This window comes from Miniopterus natalensis, chromosome 13 (genome assembly GCF_054644295.1).
Source record: "Miniopterus natalensis isolate mMinNat1 chromosome 13, mMinNat1.hap1, whole genome shotgun sequence".
NCBI lineage: Eukaryota > Metazoa > Chordata > Mammalia > Chiroptera > Miniopteridae > Miniopterus > Miniopterus natalensis.
The window spans coordinates 54,152,188-54,175,296 of record NC_142093.1 but is presented as its reverse complement, the minus strand read 5'-3'; the positions used below and the strand labels follow the sequence as shown (position 1 = coordinate 54,175,296).

Below are 23,109 nucleotides of genomic sequence, written 5' to 3'. Positions count from 1 at the left end.
CCTTGACCATCTAACTGAGGTACCGTTTGTCAGGTTTCTCCATCGTGAATTTACTGCTTTTTTTCCTCCTCTATGTACCATTTCCTTTGGAAAGAAGTCACTGTGTGCATCTCAAGATTAAGGAGTGGGTAGTTACACTCCACCATCTAGGTAGAAGAGTTTCTGTGTAAATTATTTAGAATTCTTTTGTCTAGGAGTTTTGTGTCTTCTCCCCCACTTTTTCTTTGGTCACTCACTTATATCAATATGGACTCACGGATATTTTATGCCCTGGGTGATAACCTAATACTGCTTGATTTCGTTGCTCAGGCTGTTTTAGCTCTGGCCATGTGGGGGCTCCTCCTGTTCCCTTACATCCCTTTGACATATTCCCATCAGTGTTATGTTTTGTTTTTAGCACTTTCTCACTTTCTGGCACCGCAAGATGCTCCAGTTTCCTCTTGTATTTTTCCTACCCTAGCCCTAGATTCAGCTACCTCTCCAGGAAGCCCTGGTTCCTTTTGTCGGAGGATGGTATTAGAAACCAGTACCTGGGTGCTAAGTGTGCTCTTTGCTACTGGCACATAATTGTTTCTAGGCCTTCTCCACTGACAGAGCCAGGAAACTTATGTGTGTATACTAACCTGTGTATATACATATCCATAAACTTCTGTGTGTAACCATCTGTATCTGTATTAAGCTAAACACGAGTCCATACTGATGTTGCCAACTCTAACCCATTAATTACCATGTAGATCATTCTAGCCTCCTTCCCTTGCTTTTGTATAAACTCTTATTCCAACAGTGAGCAATCTTAACTCCCCACCATCTATCATCCATGTACTTAATTGTTCAATTCTAGTATACATGTATCAGCATCAGAATTATTAATCCAATTATAACCCCTGTGGGAAATAACTTTATCAGCTAGAGTTCAGTGCTTACGTACTTTTGCTTACAGATTCCACTAATCTGTAGTCTTACACATTCCACTAATTTCCAAGTTACTTATATTAGCACCTTTCTCCACTCAACCCCCCTTTAGTGAGTTGGTTTCATACTCATACATTTATAATATAGTGAAATTGATTTGTCACTTTCTGCATTTCATCATGGGATCCCCTGATCCCCTAAATGATTTTTTTTTAAATCATCACCCAAGGATATTTATTGATTTGAGAGAGAGAGAGAGAAAGAGAGAAACATCGATCAGCTGCCTCCTGTACGCTCCCTGCCTGGGGATTGAACCTGCAAACTGGATATGTGTCCAGACTGGGAATTGAACCTGCCACCTTTTGGTGTCTGGGGTGATGCTCCAACCAACTGAGCCACACTGGCCAAGACCTAAAGATTTTTAAAAATTGCATACATTAGGTTCACTGTTTGTCCCGTAGAGTTCTGTTTTCACAAATGCATAGTGTCATGTATCTACATTACAATATCATACAGAATACTGTAGTTTCACTGCCCTGAAAAATTTGCTGTGCTCACTTTTTCAACCTTTTCTTTCTCCCCCCAAATTCCTAGCAACCACTGACCTTTTTATCATCTCTATAGTATTGCCTTATCCATAATGTCATATACTTGGAATTGTACAGTATGTGTGTAGCCTTTTCTTTTACTTCTTATCACCAAATAGTAGTCCATTGTATGGATGTACTACAGTTTGTCTGTCTAGTCACCTGTTGAAGGACATCTTGATTGTGTCCAGTTGTGGTGATTATAAATAAAGCTGCTGTAAAGAATTTCATGTAGACTTTTATGGACATACGTTTTCAAGTCAGTTGGGTAAATACCTAAGAGCACACTTGCTGGATTGTGTGGTGAAAGTATGCTGGCTTTGTATCTTGGCTTCTCATCGTATTCACTTTCTTGGAACAGAATAATCGCCTTTTGCCATTTTCCTCGCCCACTCCCCTACCAAGTCTGTTTTAACTACTGATCCCAGGTCATACCACCCCTATAAAAGAGCAGATGATATAAAATGCCAGCTTACTACTTCGGGGGAAAATACAGTCCTGTAGTGATCTTTGCTCTGTAGTTATGATATTTCCAATAATCTATCAATGAAAATAATCAGCTGTATCTAGTCAAATATGACTATTTTGTGCTTTCTGGCAGTATAGTAGGAATAGATATTTTGCAAGTGGTTTACACTGCCTGTAGTTTGTTTAAAGCTAGTTGCTAATTGGGTTGTATTATTTTAAAGCATTCCATTGTTGTTAAAACCCTTAGTATTAGTTGTATTTTCCTCTTTAACTGTCACCATCACTGCAGTATATTTTTAAAATATAAAAAGTGTAGCAACTTTAAGTTGAAAAGATTTAAAATCAAGTTTATGTTTCTTTAAGTGATAGTTTGTTTTGTTTCCTTCACAGCATTTATTCAGTCGGAGAGCATAATAGAAGTGCTGCGTTTTGATGATGGAGGGCTACTACAGGTAATTGTATTTTAAATTAAAGAATTATCTCAGTGTCAAGCCTTGAATAATATCTGATTATTATTTTTCTTTTAAATATGTAGCTGCCTTCTGTGAAATATATATTTATGAGCTTTATGTGAAGAAAGGTCAGTAGAATCCTTAGTAATAATAAAACCTCCTTAGTTATGTGAATTATCTTTTAAATTAAATATTTCTGGGAGATTTTGGGTGGGGGTGAGTCAGATCAGGAGCCATGGGATATGTGTGAGTTCTTCGAGGATGGAGCCAGTGAGTAAAGCGCTGAATTCGATGTTGGCCCTCCAAAAATTTATCTGGACAAGAACTTCTCTAGAGAATGTAAGTCCTATAGATTTACATCTGTATCATCTTTCCACTTGCCATCCTGAGCCCATCTTTAAATATGTTTTACATAAAATTAGAAAGTATAATCTGATAAAATCCTGTCCTTTCAGACCTAGCTCAGATCACACCCCCCCAAGCTTTATTCAAATTCTATGCTTATCTTACAGTTCTTCCCACCTTGTAATGATAGCATTTGTTTTTAAGTACCTTGTTATTTGGCAGCATAACTGATAATTTTTTGTTCATTTTATATTTAAGGGAGACCAAGTTTTAGATTAAGAAAGTTGCCTGAGATCCCATGACTTTGTGGTAGTGGGACTGGTATTAGAATCCTGGTCTTCTCATTCTACGTGTGATTATTAGTCTCTATATTACATGATGCCTATGATGTATTTGTTTACTTGTATATAACTAAATACATGACTTAAATAGTGCTGAATTTCCTATAGTTTGTGATAAAGGCAGGAAAGTAAAAATTTTAAAAGTTAGATTAAAACTCTATAGAGAAATGATTCTGCTAGAAACCTGGAATAAGATTTCTCTTTGAATTTTTTTTTTTTAATCCTCACCTGAGGATATTTTTTTCCATTGCTTTTCAGAGAGAGTGGAAGGGGAGGAGAGAGAGAGAAACTTAGATGTGAGAGAGACACATCGATTGGTTGCCTCCCATACGTGTCCCGATCAGGGCCAGGGATCGAGCCTGCAACTGAGGTATGTGCCCTTGGCTGGAATTGAATCTGAGACCCTTCAGTCTGCAGGCCAAAGCTCTAACCATTGAGCAAAACCAACTGGGGTTCTCTTTGAATTTGAGCACGAATTTAGATTTCAGACACTAAAACAAACAGAGCAAGATTACAAATGATGCTTTTTAAGGTTTATTTTCCTCTGGCAATGGAGCAATTAAGTATTCTTGACAATACTTTTATTGGTTCCAAATTTTTAAATAAATGTATCATTTTTACCTTTACATAAGAGATGTTGAGAAACACAGCAGGTGGTGGCTGCGTGGTACTTGCAGAAAGTATTTTTATGGCTTTTTATATTTTAAAACAATATAATATAATCTCTAATTTTGTAATGTCTTCTTACTAGAAAATGATTTTAGTCTTTTTCCCCCCTAGTTCTTTAATCTGTTACAAGGTGAGAACTTGTAGAACCTATAGGGATGACTGTTTTAAATAATTCCCTTTAGCTGTTTGTTTGCAGGATTTAGATGGCAGGCAAATCAGGGCTGAATTTCTGGGAAATTCCTGAGAATTTTAATTAAGGGAGGATCTATGTCCTTTAGGAACTAAACATCTAGACTGCAAGTTGATTGTTCGTTTTGAAAATTCTGGAGCCTGATTTGTATTTTTGCTAGGGGAGACTGTCAATCTATATCTAAGTGAACTTGATTGTGGAAGAGCTTGTGGACCAGGATGTGGTTTACTTATACTCTGGGTGTGCAGAAATGCTTGGACAAGAGCTTGTTGAGAGCAGGTGGTACCAACTGGTTACCTCAGCTACAGTGAAACCTCACTGAGACTCCTGCAGAATGCCCAGTGTTAAGATGCTATATGAAGTGTATTATATATCCCTAAGTAGCAGACTATAAGACCCTTTTGAATAGATGTATAAAAATTGTTTATTTTAATGTTGAAAGATGTTTCCTAGCAACAGTTTTGATTTTGACGTAATGTCATTCTTTTTAACACTAATTTTCCAATAGGTTTAACTATTTCTTAACACCAGGTTTCTTATAGTATGATTAGAACAAAGTATGTACATGTAGCCTTTCTGTGGCAGAATATGTATCAGGTTTCTCCAAATTAAAAAAGCAGAGAAAGGGTCAAAGCAACAGCTCTGTTTTACATTATTTAAAAATGAGAATTTTGCCTGAGAGCATTCTATCCCAGATCCTGGAATTTATGTTACATTCATGTGACTTGACTTACAGTAATTTTTTTAGTCCTAAAAATTAGTTGATGATAAGTTAGTAAAAATTGCCAAAACTCATAAAAAATTTGCTACAAAGATTAGAATTACTTTGATTTATTTTTTAAAGATAAGAAAATGGGTCTCATTGAAGTTAAGTAATTTGCTCAATACTGAGATGAAAGTACCCTGCCTGTTTTGTTTCAGAGCTCTTTGCGCAGCACAATGCCTATGCAGTTCTCGAACACATTCCATGGGTTACCACTGGTAATATTAGTTATGGTTAGACACAGTAGGAATGCTCCTAGGCCATGTGTTTTGTACTAGGTGCTCTGTCCATTGTATTACCCACTTGGCAAGGCTACTGAGATTTGGAGTATAGAATATATAAAGATAAATAGTTCCTAAGATGAACACAGAAGAAATGTGCATTAAGACTCATCACCAGAGGAGTGCCTAAAACTGTTATTACAATGCTAACTGATCCAAGTGACTGGCTCTTCCTGAATTGTTCCTTTGAAAGATTGTAAGATTGAATTTAAAAAGATATTCTTTCACTTATAAGCATTAATCTGTTTTCTAATCTAACTTTTCTTATAAACAAATGAAGATAAAGCCCAAGGAAAAGGCTAGCTCTATATTTTTTCCCCACTATTCTGCCAGAATAATTAACAAAATTTTAAGACATTGGAAGGCAACTCCATAATGAGTTGAGCACATGCAGAGTTTAGTGTGCTCTTTTAAAGCTTATAAGAATTCATAATTTTGGCACCCAGCCGGGTGTGGCTCAGGAGTTGAGTGTCGAATTTATGATCCAGGAGATTGCAATTCAATTCCCAGTCGGGGCACATGCCCAAGTTGCGGACTCGATCCCCAGTGTGACGGGCATGCAGGAGGCAGCAGAGCAGTGACTCTCTCATCATTGATGTTTCTATCTCTCTCTTTCTCTCCCTTCCGCTCTCTCTGAAATCAATAAAGATATATTAAAAAAAAAAAAAAAAAAGAATTCATAATTCTGTGTTCTAACTTTGGTCAAAAAACAGTGGTTATAAATACTCTTTTCTGAGTGCTCATTGTATGTTCATTGATAGGAAACCCTGAGTAGAAGGCAGTGATAGCTAGAGAACTACCATTTTTGTAAGCACTTGTGAGAACTACTATTTTTGTGAGCATTTTTGTTGTGTCTTGGCAGTTTATTAAGCAAGTTTGATTCTGTTACTCTGCTGCCTGAGGGTTAACAGGGTTGCCTTAGAGATAAGAGGTAAATTCCTAATTGGTGTGCTTAGAAGTAGGCTGGTCTAAGAGGTCCTTTTATGCACACTGTAGATAACAAACTTTTGAAAGGCAAAGAGAATCTTGAAAGCAGCAAGAGAGAAGGACTTACCACACACAAGGATCCCTCAACAAGATTGTCAACAGATTTTTCATCACGTACTCTGGAGACCAGAAGCCAGTAGGCCAATACATTCAAAGTTGTAAAAGAAAAAAACACACCTGTCAACCAAGAATCCTGTATCTGGCAAAAAAAATGTATTTCAAAAGTGAAGGATCCATTCTCAAATAAACAAAAGCTGAGAAAGTTTCCTACCATTAGAAAATCCTAAAAGGGAGTCCATCCTGCAGGTTAAAATTAAACTACACTAGACAACAACTGGAAGCCATATGAAGAAACAAAGATCTCAGTGAAAAATGAATACATGGCAATTATAAAAGCTAGTGTTATTCTAATAATGTTTTGAAACTCCACTCTGTTTTCTACATGATTTAAGAGAGTAATATTACATTAAAAAATGGGGTTTATTCCTGGAATATAAGGATGGTTCAACATCAGTGTAAATACACTACATTAATATAATGAAAGACAAAAACCACATGCTCATCTCGATTGTTTCAGTAAAACCATTTGACAAAATTCATGATAAAAACATTGAGTAAACTGGGAACAGAAGGAAACTACCTCAAGTTAAGAAAAACCGTGTATGAAAAACCTACAGCTAACATATACTCTGTGGTGAAAAAAAAAAATGAAAACTTTTCCTTTAAGATCAGGAACAAGAGTAGGATGCCTAGTTTGAATACTTCTTTTCAACATAGCACTGGAAGTTCTAGCCAGACTAGTTAGACAAGAAAAAGGAATTAAAAGGCCTATAAATTAGAAAGGAAGGTGTGAAATTGTTTGCAGATGATATGATCTTAGATGTAGAAAACCCTAAAGTTTCTACAAAAAAACTGTTGGAACTAATAATTTAGCAAAGTAGCAGGATACAAAATCAATACACAAAAATCAGTATGTACTTTTTAACTGAAAGAGATAATCTAAGTGCTGAAGAAGCATATTTTAGGCAGGGGAGATGATTCAAGTGAATATTTTCTCTTATACATGCATGCAAGGAAAATAGGTCAAGTGTAGAGAAAGTCTCCAGTAAGGAGGAATAAATTAAAGAAATTTAATATCTTAAAATTTTCTATTAAAGTGGTCATTGAATATTACACACCTTTTAAAAAAAATTTGCTCTAAAGTTGTCAACTTATTTTAAGCAAAAATATTAAAATCAAGGCTAACAATTTCAGAACCAGATAGGTTTCCCTGAGAGAAGTGAATTTTCATTACTGGAAGTGTTCAAGCATCCATGTGATTTGTCAAGACTGCAGCAGATGTGACTTCTTACTGAATTAGGGAAGGTATAGTAGCCTTCCATGCACACTTCAGAGATATGTGGGGTCAGTTTCAGACCACTGCAATAAAGAGAATATTAATATCACAATAAAGTGAGTCACATGAATTTTTTTGGTTTCCCAGTGCACATAGGAGTTAATGTTTAATGCTATACTGCAGTCTTAAGTATACAATCACATATGTCTCAGAAAACAGTGTATATACCTTAATTTTAAAATACTTTATTGCTTAAAAAATGCTAACATTTATCTGAGCCTTTAGTGAGTTGTAATCTTTTTTCTGGTGGTGTGTCTTGCCTCAGTGTTGATGAAAATGTAATATCTGAAGTGCAGTAAAACAGAGAGCAGTAAAATGAGGTATGCCTGTATACTAACTGAACAATCCAAAAATGAATCAGAAAAACAAGTCCACTTGCAGTAGCACCATAAAGAATAGAATACTTAGGAATTAACTTAACCAGGGAGGCAAAAGATTTGTACAATGAAATCTAAAAACACTGCTGAAAGAAATTAAAGAAAACATAAATGGAAACAGCCCCATGTTCATAGATTGGAAGACTAATATTGTTAAGATGCCAACACTACTTAATGTGATAGATTCAGTGAAATTCCTATCAAAATTTCGATGATATTTTTTTGCAGACATAGAAAAACCCATCTTAAAATTCATATAGAAACTCAAGGTACCTTAAATAGCCAAAATATCCTTGAAAAAGAAGGTCAGAACTGAAGGATTCACTCCTCCTGGTTTCAGAACTTACTACAAAGCTACAGTGATCAAAATAATGTGCTATTGGCCTGAAGGCAGACCTACAGACCAATGGAATAGAATAAAGAACTCAGAAAGGAACCTTTGTATATATAGTCAAACGATTTTTGTCAGTGGTGCCAACATTATTTAATGGGCAAGTATAGTTGTTTTACAAATGGTACTGGGAAAACTAGATATTCACAAGCAAAAGAATGAAGTTGGACCATCACCTAACTCCATATACAAAAATTAACTCAAAACAGATCAAAGACATAAAATGTAAGACCTAAAGCCATAAAACTCCTAGAAGAAAACAGGACAAAAGCTTTATGACACTGGTCTTGGCAGTTATTTCTTGGCTATGACATCAAAGGCACAGTCAATAAAAAATAAAAGACAAATTGCACTTCATGAAAATTTTTAAATTTTATACATCAAAAGACAGTATTGCCCTGGCCTGTGTCGCTCAGTTGGTTGGGTATATTCCCATGCACCGAATCGTTGCCGGTTTGATTCTCTGTCCGGGCACATGCCTGGGTTGCAGGCTTGATCCCCAGTAGTGGCATGCACGAGGCAGCTGATCGATGTTCTGCAGTCACATTGTTTCTCTCTCTTTTCTCCCTCTCCCTTCCTCTCTCTCTAAAAATCAATTGAAAAATCTTTAAAACAGACAAAACAGTACCAGCAGATTAAAAAGGCAGCCCCCTGAACAGGAGAAAATATTTGCAAATTATATATCTGGTAAGGGATTAATATAGAGAGAATAAAACTAACAACAAAAAAGCAGACAACCTGATTAAAAAATGAACAAAGGATTCAAGTAGACATTTCTCCAAAGAAGACATACAAATGGCCAATAAGCACATGCAAAGATGCTCAGCATCGATGATCATTTGGGAAATGCAAATCAAAAGTACAATGAGGTATCACACCATCAGGATGGCCACTGTCTAAAAACAAATAAACAAACAAACAAACTATCCCAGCGGGTGCCTTAGTTGGTTGGAACATTGTCCCATACAACAAAAAGGTTTCGGGTTCAATTCCCTGTCAGGGCACATACATTGGTTGAAGGTTCAGTCTCCCATTGGGGCACAATATAGGAGGCAACCAATCAATGTCTCCCTCCCTCCTTCTCTCCTTTTCTACCTTTCCCCCTTCCTTTCTCTCTAAAATCAATAAACATATCCTCGGGTTAGGATATTTTAAACAATAGTAACAAATGTTGGTGGGGATGTGGAGAAATTGGAACCCTGTGCACTGTTAGTGGGAATGTAAAATCGTGCCGCTGCTGGAAAATTGCATGGCAGTTACTCAGAACATTAAAAATATAATTATGATATAAACCAGAAATTCCTCTTTTGGGTATATACTCAAAAGAATTCAAATCAGGGTTCTCAAATAGGTATTTGGACATTCATGTTCATAGTGGCGTTAATGATAGCCAAAGCATGGAAGCAACCCTTGTCCATCAGCAGACATATGGAGAAACAAAATGTGACCTATACGTACAATAGAGCATTATTTAGCCTCAAAAAGGTAGGAAATTCTGACATAAGCTACAACATGGATGAACCTGGAGGATGTATGCCAAGTGAAGTAAGTCAGTCACAAAATGACAAACACATTATGGCTCCACTTAGATGAAGTAATTAGAGTAGTCAAATCAGAGACAGGAAGTAGAATTGTATGTGCCAGGGGGAAAAGGAGGAATGGATGGGGAATGACTTTTAGTGTTTATTGGGTATAGGGGTTCACATTTACAACATGAAAGGAATTATAGATTTAGAGGTACAGGGTGGTGATGGTTGCACAACATTATGAATGTATTTAAAACCACTGAACTGTACACTTAAAAATGCTTAAGATGGGCAAGTTTTACATTATGCATAATAATAAAATGGAAAAGCAAAAACCAGTGGTGGGCCGGATTTGGCTTGTGGACTGTAGATTACCAACTTCTAAGCGCTATCTGTTCTCTTAAGATAAATAGGAAGGAAGATAGGAATTTGGCATGCACAGAATTGTAAAAATTACTCATCTTTTTTTCCCCCCTTAATACTTCACATCCTGGTCAGTGTGCTCAGTGGGTTAGGCATAGTCCCATGCATCAAAAGGTTGCAGTTCATTTCCCAGTCAGGGCACATGCCTGGTAGGGGGTGTGCAGAAAGCAGCTAATCAATGTTTTGCTCACATCAATGTTTCTCTCTCTCCCCGCTTTCCTCCCTTCTCTCCCCCCTCCGCCTCCCTTCCTCTCTAAAAATCAATAAAAAATGTTTTTTAAAAAATACTTCTATTACAAAAGAAATATAAGCTTGTGGAAAATATGGAAAATTTGGAAACATAATAAATAACTATAATAATTTATTGGATATTGCCAAGTGCCAGTTACTCTTCTAAATTCTTTTTTAAAATTTTTTATTGAATTTATTGGGGTGCCATTGGTTAATAAAATTATAGGTTTCAGATGTACAATTCTGTAATACATCATCTGTAGATTGTATTGTATGTTCACCACCCAAAGTCAAAATACATGAAATAGGTATTGATTTTGTGATCATATTATGGGGGGAGCATATTAAAATATTAATACTTCAATTTATTTCCTTTAAGTGATTTTTCTCTGTGTAACATAGCTTTGTTTTCTTATTCTACATAGTTAGTTTTAAAATGTAACAACAAATTTTATACTCAGAGCAGCCATTTCTCATGATGTCAAGTTGTTAACTAACACCTAGGAACAAAGAACGCAGAAACATATTAAATCATACAGACAAACCTCACGAACCTTGTACAACTCAAAATGGATGATGAACTTAAATATAAACATAGAACTTTTTGGGGGGGGAAATGAGAGAAAAGCTTTAGGATATAGAAGTGGGCAGAATTCTTGACACCAAAGCCTTGACACAGAACTATAATCTCCATAAAGGAAAAATTGATGAATTAAAAACTTGCTCTGCAAAAGACCATCTGAAATAGGTAAAAAGCCAGACTATAGACTAAGAGGCAAAGCACCTAGTTTTTAGAATATATAGAGAACTCTCAAAACTCCATAATAATTTAAAAAGTCTAATTAGGAATTGGCAAAAGACGAGCAGACATTTTACTGAAAAGGACATAGAAATGACAAAAAAGACATGGGAAGGTGTTCAACATCAGTATCCATTGGGAAAATGCAAATTAAAAAACACACACAAAGTAGTGACAACACCAAGTGCTAGCGAGGATGGGGAGAAACTGGATCACTCATACATTTCTAGTGGGTGTGGACGTGTATGCCACTCTGGGTAACTGTTTGGCAGCTGCTTATAAAACTACACATGGTTACCCTGTGACCCAGCATTGCACTCTAGTGAATTCTTCCAGAGAAATGGAAATTTATATTCACACAGAGACATGTTCACAGAAGCTTTGTTTGTAATAGTCAAAAGCTGGAAACAACCCAGGTGTCCTTCAGTGGGTGAGTAGTTAAACTAGCCGTGGAGCATCCATGCCCTGGAACACTGCTCCGCAGTAAAAACGGAAACAATTCTCGCCACATGCAGCAACCTGAGTGAATCACCAGAGAATTATGCTGAGTAAACAAAGCCAACCCCCAAGGTTGTATTTGTATGATTTCGTGCACATGACAGTTTTGAGATGACATATCAGATGTGAACAACAGAATAATGGTTGCTGGAGCTTGGGGGAGGGGGAAACAGAAGGTTGGTTGTTGTAAAGGATAGCACCCAGGATCCTTGTGGTGATGGGATGTTCTGAATCGTGACTGTGACGGTAGACTCATGAACCTACAGGAGTGAGACTTGAGTAGAAATTAATAGATACACAAACACATAGGTGAGTACAAGTAGAACTGAGGAAATCTGAATAAGATATGTGATTGTGTCAGTGTCAATATCCTGGTTGTGATCTATACCATAGCTTTTGCAGAATGTTACTTTGGGGGAAACTGGCTAAAATGTTCCTTTCTATTATTTTAGTCTTACTGCTACAATTACCTCAATAAAAATTTGTATTAAAATACACATAGGTAAATACATGATGCAGACAATTTTTTTTAAAAGTTAGGGAAGACCCATTTTGTGAGTTAAAAATTTCTACAACTGCCTCCCAGGTGCTTGATCTGTTTTCAGTATTATTTGCAGAGAACCTTTTGAGGGATGGGGGTAGGTAGTTGATGAGAGGCAAGGCTGTAAGGTTAGTTTTCGTAAGCAAAAGCGTACCTCATCCTCTACCCCTACCCCAGTCCTTGAAGAAGTATGTAATTTTATATCTGAAGATGGCAAAGAAATCTGGTCACCTGCAAGGAAACTTGTCTAATCTTCTCAAGCACAGCCCCGGGGAAAGCCGCACAATATGTGACACTGATACACTGCCCAGTGTACATGCCTGACCTGTGTACATGCCTGACCTGTGCTGTGGAGAACCTTAAATTCTAGGCAGACACACACCTTGTCTTATATCTAAGCACCTAGTGCCTTGTACACAACTAACCTTGTTTGCTTAATTCTGTAGTAAATTTCATTTAGTTGAATTTTTCTAAGGAAATTAAATGTTCTGTTCAATTATATAGCATAAAATGATGACAACATTAAAAATTGTTAGCAATAATATGTCCAACTTCAGCTCATGTAAGGCTGAAGAAGTCAGTACTAGGCACATAGTCTTATCAAGGGTATGTGTAATAATAAGGATGTAATAGATCAGATTACAGGATTTGAGTTTGACTCATACCCTTTGCTCCTTGACCAGTAATTCGAATCATTCAGAGGCTTAGTTTCCTTATCTGTAAAATATAGTCCTGTATTCAGATGTCTCCAATATATTAAGAGCTGCAAAGTCCACTAGAGATACGGTTGTGATAATCATGCACTTTGATTTATAATGCAAGGAGATGTCATTTCAAAGGAAATCTAAATTATTGTTATTTCTTCATAAAATTAAGGTTACTGTAGGGTTTTCAGTCTTGGCAGTATTTATATTTTAGACTAGATAAGTTCTTGGTGGATGTGGGATGGGGGAAGAAGGAAGAAGACTGGCCTGTGCATTATAGAGCATTTATCAGCATCCCTGGCTTCTGCCCCCTAAATGCCAGTAGCGTAGTCTCCTCAGTTGGGACTATCAAAAATATCAAGACACCAGCTCAGTTGGTTGGAGCATCTTCCCATATATCAAAAGGTCATGGGTTCGGTTCCCAGTCAGGGTACATACCCAGGCTGTGGGTTCAGTCCCTGGTCTGGGTGCATATGGAAGGCAACCAGTCAATGTTTTTCTCTCACATTGATGTGTGTGTGTCTCTCTCTCCCTCTCTCTCTCCTCTCCTTTCCCTCCTCTCTAAAATCAACAAAAAGATATCCTCTGGTGAGGATTTAAAATATATACATTCACATATAGTGGAGAACTACAAGGTTATAGGGATAAAGTTATCATATGTGTTATTTTTGTGATAAGAGAATTTAATATTTGAGAACATGTCACACACATATATATTTTTGCAGAGACTGGTCATTCAGTTGGAAGAATGATCCATTTTTCTCCATATATTCCCTGTTTTGGTTGGGCATGCTTTCTGAGAGACTTCTCAGGTTGGTCTGACATCTGGGGCCTTGCAGTCAGCTAGGCTGAGGCTGGAGCCCTTACATGCAATAGCAGCAAAGACTCTGGATTGTGGATTGGAAGGAGCTTGTGCTTGTCTTTTGAGATAAACACAGTGGAAAGAACATTTGTCGTAAGTCACGAATTACCAATGTTAAGTTTCTGTCATTCACTGAAATTTACTTTGAAATATTGTAAGTATGTCTTATATTTGATAGAAAATCCAAAACTACATGACATGGGCATTTTTTTAGCGCCCTGGGTACTCCTGACAGACCTTTATCTCTTGACATGAATTCATAAAGTTCAAGAGTGCCTGCCTGTCAGATGGTGAAATATGAAATTGCGTTGTCTTCTAGGGATTGCTTCATTATTTAGTGAGGCTGATCATGCTCATCATGTTTTCATATGATTATTGGCCATTTTGTAGTCTTTATTGAATTGCCTGTTCTTTCCCTTTGCTTACATTTCAATCACAATATTCTTTTCTCTATTTTCTTTATTTTTTCTTATTGCTCTTGATTTATAAAATTTTTTACTTAAGATGTAAGGTTATTAATGTGTGACTCTTCCTTACTTGCTTTTTCTCTTCTTCCTCCTCTTTTGACACAATCTGTTTGTCTTTTTTAAATAGACAAGTTGATCTCATTTATTCATACTGTATTTGTGTTTAATCCAGTCCATATAATTTTTATGCTTTCCTCTTTGTTGTTTTCTCTCTCGATTTAGAGGCTTAGTTTTCAGATATATAAGATATTTTTAAACCTTCACTTCTCAGATTACTTTAGAAATAAAGTAGTGTCTGTTGTGATCTCTCCCTTTCTCTCAGTACTTAGGGTGAGATTTTACTCTTTATAATTGTTAAGTAATTATTTTTCTCTTTTGTGACTTATACTTCAAAAACATTTCCTTTCTACTTTTCTAACCTTACTGCCACAGTTCCTTTACCTTGAGTATCTACTTATCTTTCACAAGACAGCTTCCTCATTTGTGGCTCTTCATGAGTAATCTTTTTGGCTAGATTGTCTTCCTAAAGGTTTTCCCCCTCAAGAAAGTGTACATGAGCAATAATACACTTCCTCAATCACCTTTCTGTCAACCTCAAATGGAAACCAGTTTTACTCTTCTAGAATTGTTAGGTTATACTTTCTTTGAAGTGACATACAATATAGTGTTACTTCATGTACAATTTGAAACATTTGACATATTTATACACCTGTGAAACCATCCCTGCAATCAAGATAGTGAATGTATCCATCACCCACGAAAGTTTACTTGTGACCTTTGGTGATCCTTCCACTCTCACTGTCACTCCATCTCTAGGCAGCCACTGATCTGCTTTCTGTCACTATCAGTTAGTTTATATTTTAAATCACTTTATATAAGTGGAATCATACAGCGTGTACTTTTTGGGAGGGGGTCTGACTCAGCATAATTATTTTGAGATTCATCCATGTTGCTGTGTGTATCAATAGTTTATGCTTTTTTCCACTCACATGTTGTTTTAAAGTTCTTTTTAAAATAATGCATATTTGTTGTAAAACAATAAAGAAATGTTTAATGGGAAAGAAAGAAAGGTTCCCAGTCTTGAATTCATTCTTTTTTATTGCTGAGTAGTATTCTGTTGTGCGATAGCACACATTTCACCTGTTGATGGAAATTTGGGTGGTTCCAGGTATTGACCAGTTACAGCTAAAGCTGCTATAAACATTCATATACAAGTCTTTGGATGAACCTATGCTTTTGTTTCTTTTGGGCACATATCTAGGAGTTCATTGGCAAGGTCATATGGTAGGTGTATGTTTAATTTCGTAAGAAATTGCCAGCCTTTTTCTAAAATGGTGATCCTGTTTTGCATTCCCACCAGGTGCGTATGAAAGACAGTTCTAATGACTTCACATCCTCACCAACCTTTTAGATGATAAGTCTTTTTCAGTTTTGGACATTATAACAGGTGTGTGGTTTATTGTAGTTTAAACTAGCTTTTCCTTAGTAGCTGATACTGAGTATCTTTTCATGTGCTTAGCTGACATTTGTATAGTAGCCAATTTTTAAGAATCGGGTGGTTTAGTATTCAGATTCGTTATATTGAAGTTCAGGATACAAGTTCTTAATCAAATATGAGATTTGCAAAATTTTCTCTCATTGTGTGGTGTGCCTTTTCATTTTCATAACCATGTCTTTTGGTGAGTATATCTGTCTTTTTTTTTCTTTTATACCTATTGGTTTTTTGCCTTGTTCATGAAATCTTTTTCTATTTCAAGGTTACAAAGATAATCTCCTATGTTTTCTTGTTGAAGAAAGATTAGTTCCTAATCTTAGAACTCTGGTTTATCTGAAATTAGTTTGAGTGCCTTGTGTGACATAAGGATAAAGGCTTACTTCCCCCCAATAGGTTTGTCCAGTTGTTCCAGCTCCATTTGTTGAAAAGGTATATGTTTCTCTATTGAATTGCATTGATGCATTTGTGGAAAGTCAAATGACTATAAATGTGAGTTCATTTCTGGACATTCTCGTGTTCCATTAATCTATTTGCCTTTATGCCAGTGCCACACTGTCTTGATTGCTATAGCTTTTTTCGAGTGTGGTAACGTATATGTAACATAAAAATTACATTTCGAACCATTTTTAAGTGTACAGTTTAGTGGCATTCGGTATGTTTACATTTTTCACATTAGCACCATCTAGCTCCAGAACTTTTCACCATCCCAAACCCTGGCCATTATATATACACCATTCTACTTTCTGTCTTTATGAATTTGACTACGTTAGGTACCTCATAAAGTGGAATCTTATAGTATTTGTTCTTTGGGACTGCTTGTGTCACTTAGCAGTAGTGTAAACTTAGTCTTTAAGGTTCATCCATGTTGTAGCACGTATCAGAATATCCTTTCTAAGACTGAATAATGTTCTGTTGTAAAATTACATTTTTTGTCCATTTATTGGTTGATAGGCACTTGGGTTGCTTCCATTCTTTAGCTATTGTGAATGATGCTACTATGAACATGGCTGTCCAAATATCTGAGTCCCTGCTTTGTGCTTCCAAATTCTTTTGGGTCTGTACCCAGAAGTGGATTTATTGAATCATATGGTAATTGTTTTAATTTTTTTTTTAATCCTCACCTGAGGATATTTTTTCCATTGCTTTTCAGAGAGAGTAGAAGGGAGAGAGATACATTGATTGCTGAAACATTTTAAAGAAATTTACAGACATCCTGACATTTTACTTTCACCCAGGCATTCACTTTCAAAAATAAGGACATTTCCCACATTTGCCATATTTTCCCCATATACATTCTCCAAAATACCATTTCAAAGTTATATGTATTAATGGGAAAAAATAATGCAACTCTGCTACAACTCTACTGCTATTTTTAGTTACAACGTAGAAGCTAACCTTTTGGTATAAGTTAACTGATGGCATTTCTTTTTTCTTTTTTAATATGTTTTTATTGATTTTAGAGTGGGGGGGAGGGAGAGAGGAACATTGATGTGAGAGAGAAACATCAATAGGTTGCCTCCCATACGTGCCTGATTGGGAATTGAACCTGCAACCTGGGCTTGTGCCCTGACTGGGAATCAAACCGGCAACCTTTCTGTCCATGGGACACCGCTCAATCAACTCAGCCACACCCACCAGGTCACTGATGGTATTTCTTAGAGTTTGGGCATTTGCTTACTCATTGTTAAGCTCTTTATTTCCTTGATTAGTTGCCTCCCAGCTTCTTGTTTTCTCTCTTGTCCTCCTCTGATCTGTCCTCTACACTAAAGCCAGAATAATATCTTTGAAAGCATGTCTGTCTCTGCCTCTTACTCCTCCAGACCCCTTGTATTGCATTTAGAATATACACAATCCAAACTTCTTACCATGGCTTCTCCAGAGCACAACATAACCGGAACCTGCCCTCCAGCCTCATTTTCTTTTTCTTTTTTTCCCTTTTTTTTGCTGGCTGCTTGTTGTTTATTTTCCACTTGGTACAAGGTACACAGTTCCAGGGTGTCAGGAAGGCTCACATGTGGCTTGGGTAGTAAAGACCAGGGCTCTCAATTTCCTTTTTGGTGTTTTGCTGTTTTGATATAAAAGAACCCACTGCTTCTGCTTGCTGCAGCCTGCCTAGCCCATGGGGTGAAGGAAGGAGGGGGAAGGAGATAGAGGGGGAGGGGCTCAGGAGAGCCTAGCACCTCTAGAAGTCTGGTGGCTGGTGGTGGCCACTCAGGATGGGGACCCTGCGTTCGCTTTGCTGGGCTCTCATTTTCTTCTTTTCTCTCCCTTCTCTCAACCCCAGCCAAGTAGACCTGCTGTCTATTTTTCGAGCATGCAGGCTCTTTCCTGTACAGGACCTGTTCACATGCTGTTTCCCCACCACCACCCAGTCTCACTTCCACCACCCAATCTCGCTTCCACACACAGTGCTTTTCATCCTTCAGGCTTTAGTGTAAGTGTTATCTCTGTATACAGGCCTTCCCTCATCACGTGTTCAAGAACGTCACCTATTTATTCTCTGACACAGCACCTTTCCAGGATTTTCATAGTCCTTTATTCAGTGTATAAGCACATATTTATTTAGTTGTTTTTTTAAAATTATTTTTCTTTAATTTTTTTCATCCCTGTTTATCCCCCCATACCCTCTACCACCTCCACCCATCTCTCTCCACCCCACAACCCATATTTATTTAGTTTTAAAATGACTGCCCCTCCCCCAATACCTTGAGGTCCATAGTGTCCACAGCTGTTATACATCAGCATCTGGCACACAGTGGTAAACAGTGAACAGTGAGAGGCACGTGTGGCCTCACAATGTGATTGTGAAGAGAACTCTTCTCATTGGAGGTGTCAGTCTGGCAAACTTTTAAAAATCAATCACATTATTTTGTATTATTTCCATGTGTGTTAAAATGTAATCCAAATTATTCTCTCACTTGAATTATAGGTTTCCCCTGCTATCCGAAAGCAGAGGTTTCTATGAAACCTTTCATAAGCCAAAATGGTGTAAAGTAGAGAAACAATTATGGGAAAATCCAGGGAAAATTTTTTAAGTATTCCCAGAGCCAAAATTCAACACAAGTATAGTGTCTTTATTTTGTTCATCATGATCAAACTGCTTAACTACGTCCAGTTTTACGCTAAAACTTAACACCCTTATGAGTTCTCTTAGAGTTTTCTGATACTCTAGGGCACGGCTTGCTAATGGATACACAAAACCAATGGAGATAAGGCCCAGATGTTCCCAGACTCAGCTCAGAGCTCTGGGCTGGAGGCTGAGGTGCTGTGCTGAGTGTGGTTCTGGGGACAGAGCTCAGCGAAGCCATTCTCGCTGCTGAGGTGCCCCGCCTTTGTAACAGCTTCTGCAGAACAAACTCTGAGCTCTGTTTTAGGTTTTTTCACCTGTTTCTGTAAAAGCAAAAATCCTCTTTGGGTTTTTTTTGGTTACTGAAAATAATGTAGGTCTTTTGTGAAGCCGAGTGGCATGATGTGAACTTACAAAAAGCAAAGGACACCTGTAATATAGTGTGACAAAGCATTTCATATGATTTGGGGCTCAGATTTAACCTGAAAATTCAAGTGAACATAAGAACAAGATTGAAATTACAATAAAATATTTTGGGTATTTCATGTCTATAGTATAAAGATTTTTTTTTAGTATTTTTACCATTGTTTTCTTCCTTTCACAGACTGAGACAACACTTGGATTCAGTTCATACCAACAGAAAAGGTAAAGAAGCAATATATATATTTTACAGTATATAAAATTCTGTTGATTTAGTAAAGTACTAGCACACTTTCGGTTCCTTCTGGGGGATTCCTGCAATGTTCCCCATCTCTTCCCCATACTTTTTTGATGAAGATGGAAAAGCGTATTGTAAACCACATTATATCATGTATTTCAAGTATTGTGTGTATGGAAAACCGGGTTTAAATCTGAATTTGCATGTGATTGGGTAGCATTCCTCCACTGTCATATATGAAGAGCTTTTATTCATAGCTGAAACTTCCTGGCTTTGTCAGAGGATCAACTTTGTAACTCCCTAGTGACTTCTCTTGTGGCTCTCGATGCCTTTTATGGACTGACCTCAGTATCACCAGAAGTCATTCTGTCTGCTGGCCCCTAGAGGGGAAACTGGGATTCTCTGTGACTACAGGGAGGCTATTTTACCCTCAGGTATTATGAGACTAATAAGTTCACACATGTGAATTTGAAGATGCCTTTCACACCTCCAAATTCTTTGGTATTTTGGTAGCTTCTCACGTCTGTTATGGAGACAGTATAAAGAATGATACTGCCTGATTTCCTTTCCTATCCAGTGAAGGCCTGCACCTGGTTTCTGGATGGCAAGGAGAGCTTTCTGTGAGTTAGAGATCCTTGATGCTAAAGTACATCCAGGACTATCCTCATACTAGTGAAATTCAGATGGCATCAACAGAAAATTTTAAGACAGAAGTAGCAAATATTCAGATTAAGAGTAGACAGCTAAAAACTTTACTTCATAAATATGTGTAACAGTGAAACTTCTTCAGTAATCACTGTTTTTGCTCTTTAATACCTGCAGTTCAGTGCCCCTACTTCCTTATTGCTCTGTCCTTCTCCCTAATGTTATATCTGCCTCTTGGGACCTGACCTGCTCATGAACCCTGCCCAAAGCACATGCCCACTGCCAACAGTAAGGCATAGCCCTCTCTGCTACTATGATTCTAAATCGTAATGCCACCTTCCGTTCTTCACCCCTCCCCAAATCCTTTTGACTGCAGTGGATTGTTTCCAGACCACTGGGAGTCTATCATGATGCCACCTTGGCTGGACCATCTAAGAACCCTAGAACTCTCTGGCCCATCTGGAGCAAAATTAGCATTGAGAAGAGCACACCTGCTATCTGGTGCTTCTTCCTCGATCCTTTACTCCGGCAGTTAGGAGATGAGTTGTGGAATTATGCTGGATGACATTTATGAAAATGATCATGCTCATCATGATCAAGATCTGGGCTTTGAGTTATTTTCCTGGTATAATGTAGAATTTACATGAATACATGATTGTACTCTGATCTCACATTCTGCTTACCTGTTATCTACACCTTTCTAATGAACTACCCCAAAACTTACTGGCATAAAACAATCATCTTACTATGCTGTCAGATTCTGTAGGGCAGGAATTTAGGCAGAGCACAGCAGAGACCGCTTGCCTCTGCTCCATGGTGATTGGGGCCTCAGCTGGGGATACTCCAGACCTGGGAATGACTCAGTGGCTGGGAGGTGGAGATATGATTGCTCTCATGTTGATGCTAGCTTGTTACCTGGGACCTCAGCTGAGCTGTCACCTAGAACACCTACATGTGGGCCCCTCTGTGTGGTCTTTTCACAAAGGTTTGGACTTCTTTACAGCATGATGGCTGGATTCCAAGAGTGAACATCCCAAAGAGAACCAGTGGAAGCTGGATCACCTTCTATGACCTATCTTCATGTAGTGTTACTTCTGTCATATGCTCTTGGGTACATAGTTTGGCATGGATTTAAGGCCTTGGGGGGTGGGGACAGAGACTTCCACCTATTGAAAGCAAGAATATTGGAGAATTTGCAGATATATTTTAAAACCATCGTACTTTTATTTTCTCACCAAGACCATGAGTTGAATTAACATTAGGTTCAAACTGGTATGCAATAATACCCTATGGGTATGGACTGGATTAGGCAGTAATGTGTTTAGTCAGCACAGGCTACAACAGAATACCACACAGACTAGGCAGCTAAGCAGCAGGCATTTCTCACAGTTCTGGAGGTTCGGAGTTCAAGATCAAGTTTACAGCAGATTTTTCTTCCCAGTAGGGCTCTCTTCTTGGCTTGCAGAGGTCTGCCTTTTCTTTGTATGGCAAAAAGAGAGAGAGAGGAAGCAAGGTTTCTGGTTCCTCTTCTTTTAAGGGCCTCACCATAATGACCTCATCTAAACCTAATTACCTCCCAAAAGCCTCATCTCCAAATGCCATCACATTGGCGGTTGGGCTTCAACATGGATTTTAGGAGGATACAATTGAGTCCATAGCAATATACAAGTTTAAATTTAGATTTTAGCCTCATACCAACCAACTAAAAACTAACGAGCTGGCCCTGGCTGGCATAGCTCAGTGGTTAGAGCATCAGCCCACACACCAAAGGGTTGTGGGTTCGCTCCCCAGCCTGGGTGAGGGCTCATGTTGGGAGGCAACCAATCAATGTATCTCTCTCACACCGATGTTCCTCTTTCTTTCTCCCCCTTCCCTCCCTTCCACTCTCTCTAAAAATCAGTGGAAAACAGACCTAAAGAACTGTGTTTATAAATTACGTTTAATAAGTCATTTATTTAAAACATGTGACATAGAGCAAATATAGTCTCTGTATTTACCTAGTAGTAATGATCAGAACATAGCTTCCATACTGGAAGAATTTAGCAGTTCTTTTTATATATGGCTCAGTGCTGCACAGTCAAACAATGCCTGAGCTCTCATTTAAACACAAATTTTAATGAAAATATACATGTGAAATGAAAGTATAAAATTAAAATATAATGCAATCATATAACAACAGAAATTGTAAATGTGTAGTTGTATCAACAGAAATTGTAATTTTTTTTTCCAGCGCAAATACAAACTTCTATAAAAGTGTCAGAGTCTGGGTTGAAAATTTCACTAAGATGAAAGTTAGCATATAATCAGGGATGATTCTAAATAGGAGACCCCAATAGATTGTCTTGTTGAGCCCCTTTGTTTGACACACGAAGAAGCTGAGACTCCCTAGAACCAAGGGATGTACCCAGGTTAGAGGGGCACAGGTTTAGTTAGAATTCATTATCTTCTTTTTTTTTTTTTAATCCTCCCATGAGGATATTTGTTCATTGACTTTTAGAGAGAAGAAGCGGGGGGGGGGGGGGGGTTGGAGAAAGAAACACCAGTGTGAGAAACCTGGATCAGTTGTGTCCTGTACGCGCCTGACCAGGGATCAACGACAGCCTAGGTATGTGCCCTTACGGGGAATGGAACCCACAGCCTTTTTGGTGTACAGGACAATGCTCCAACCAACTGAGCCACCTGGCCAGGGCAGAATTCATTCTCTTCTGATTGCCAGCCCAGTATGGCATTCTCTTTGACTATTCTTATATCAAATATGGAATCCTTCAGTATTCACTGTATTTTCTCTTCTAGCCAGTATTCCTAGAAGAGGAATATAGAGAATTAGTAGGAATTAGAGGGGGAAAGGCAATGAAAGAGGAGTAGGGATGCCAATGGAGGCATGTGGAAGGAAAGTTGTCATGACTTGAGAGTATGTTGCTTTTGTATCATACAACTTTACTGAATTTGTGTATTAGGACAAACAATATTGGGGGGTAGCTTTTAGGATTTTATATGTATAAAATCATGTCATCCAGAAATAAAGACAATTTCA

The 23,109-nt window shown here is 37.7% G+C and overlaps 1 protein-coding gene across 2 annotated transcripts in view; it reads left to right on the top strand.

The window, feature by feature from the left end:
• The window catches only part of TMEM131 (transmembrane protein 131), a 181,348-nt gene that overhangs the window by 45,534 nt on the left and 112,705 nt on the right, over nucleotides 1–23,109 (top strand). The window contains exons 1-3 of one of the 2 annotated variants that reach the window (XM_087823706.1): nucleotides 2,361–2,419; nucleotides 15,571–15,657; nucleotides 19,377–19,417. Coding sequence is in view for 1 of the 2 variants with exons in the window: in XM_087823705.1 (XP_087679831.1) it covers nucleotides 2,358–2,419; nucleotides 19,377–19,417 (103 nt within the window). In the remaining variant the exon portion in view is untranslated. Of the gene's footprint in view, nucleotides 1–2,357; nucleotides 2,420–15,570; nucleotides 15,658–19,376; nucleotides 19,418–23,109 lie in introns of those variants that run through there. The other variant, XM_087823705.1, reaches the window with a different exon arrangement.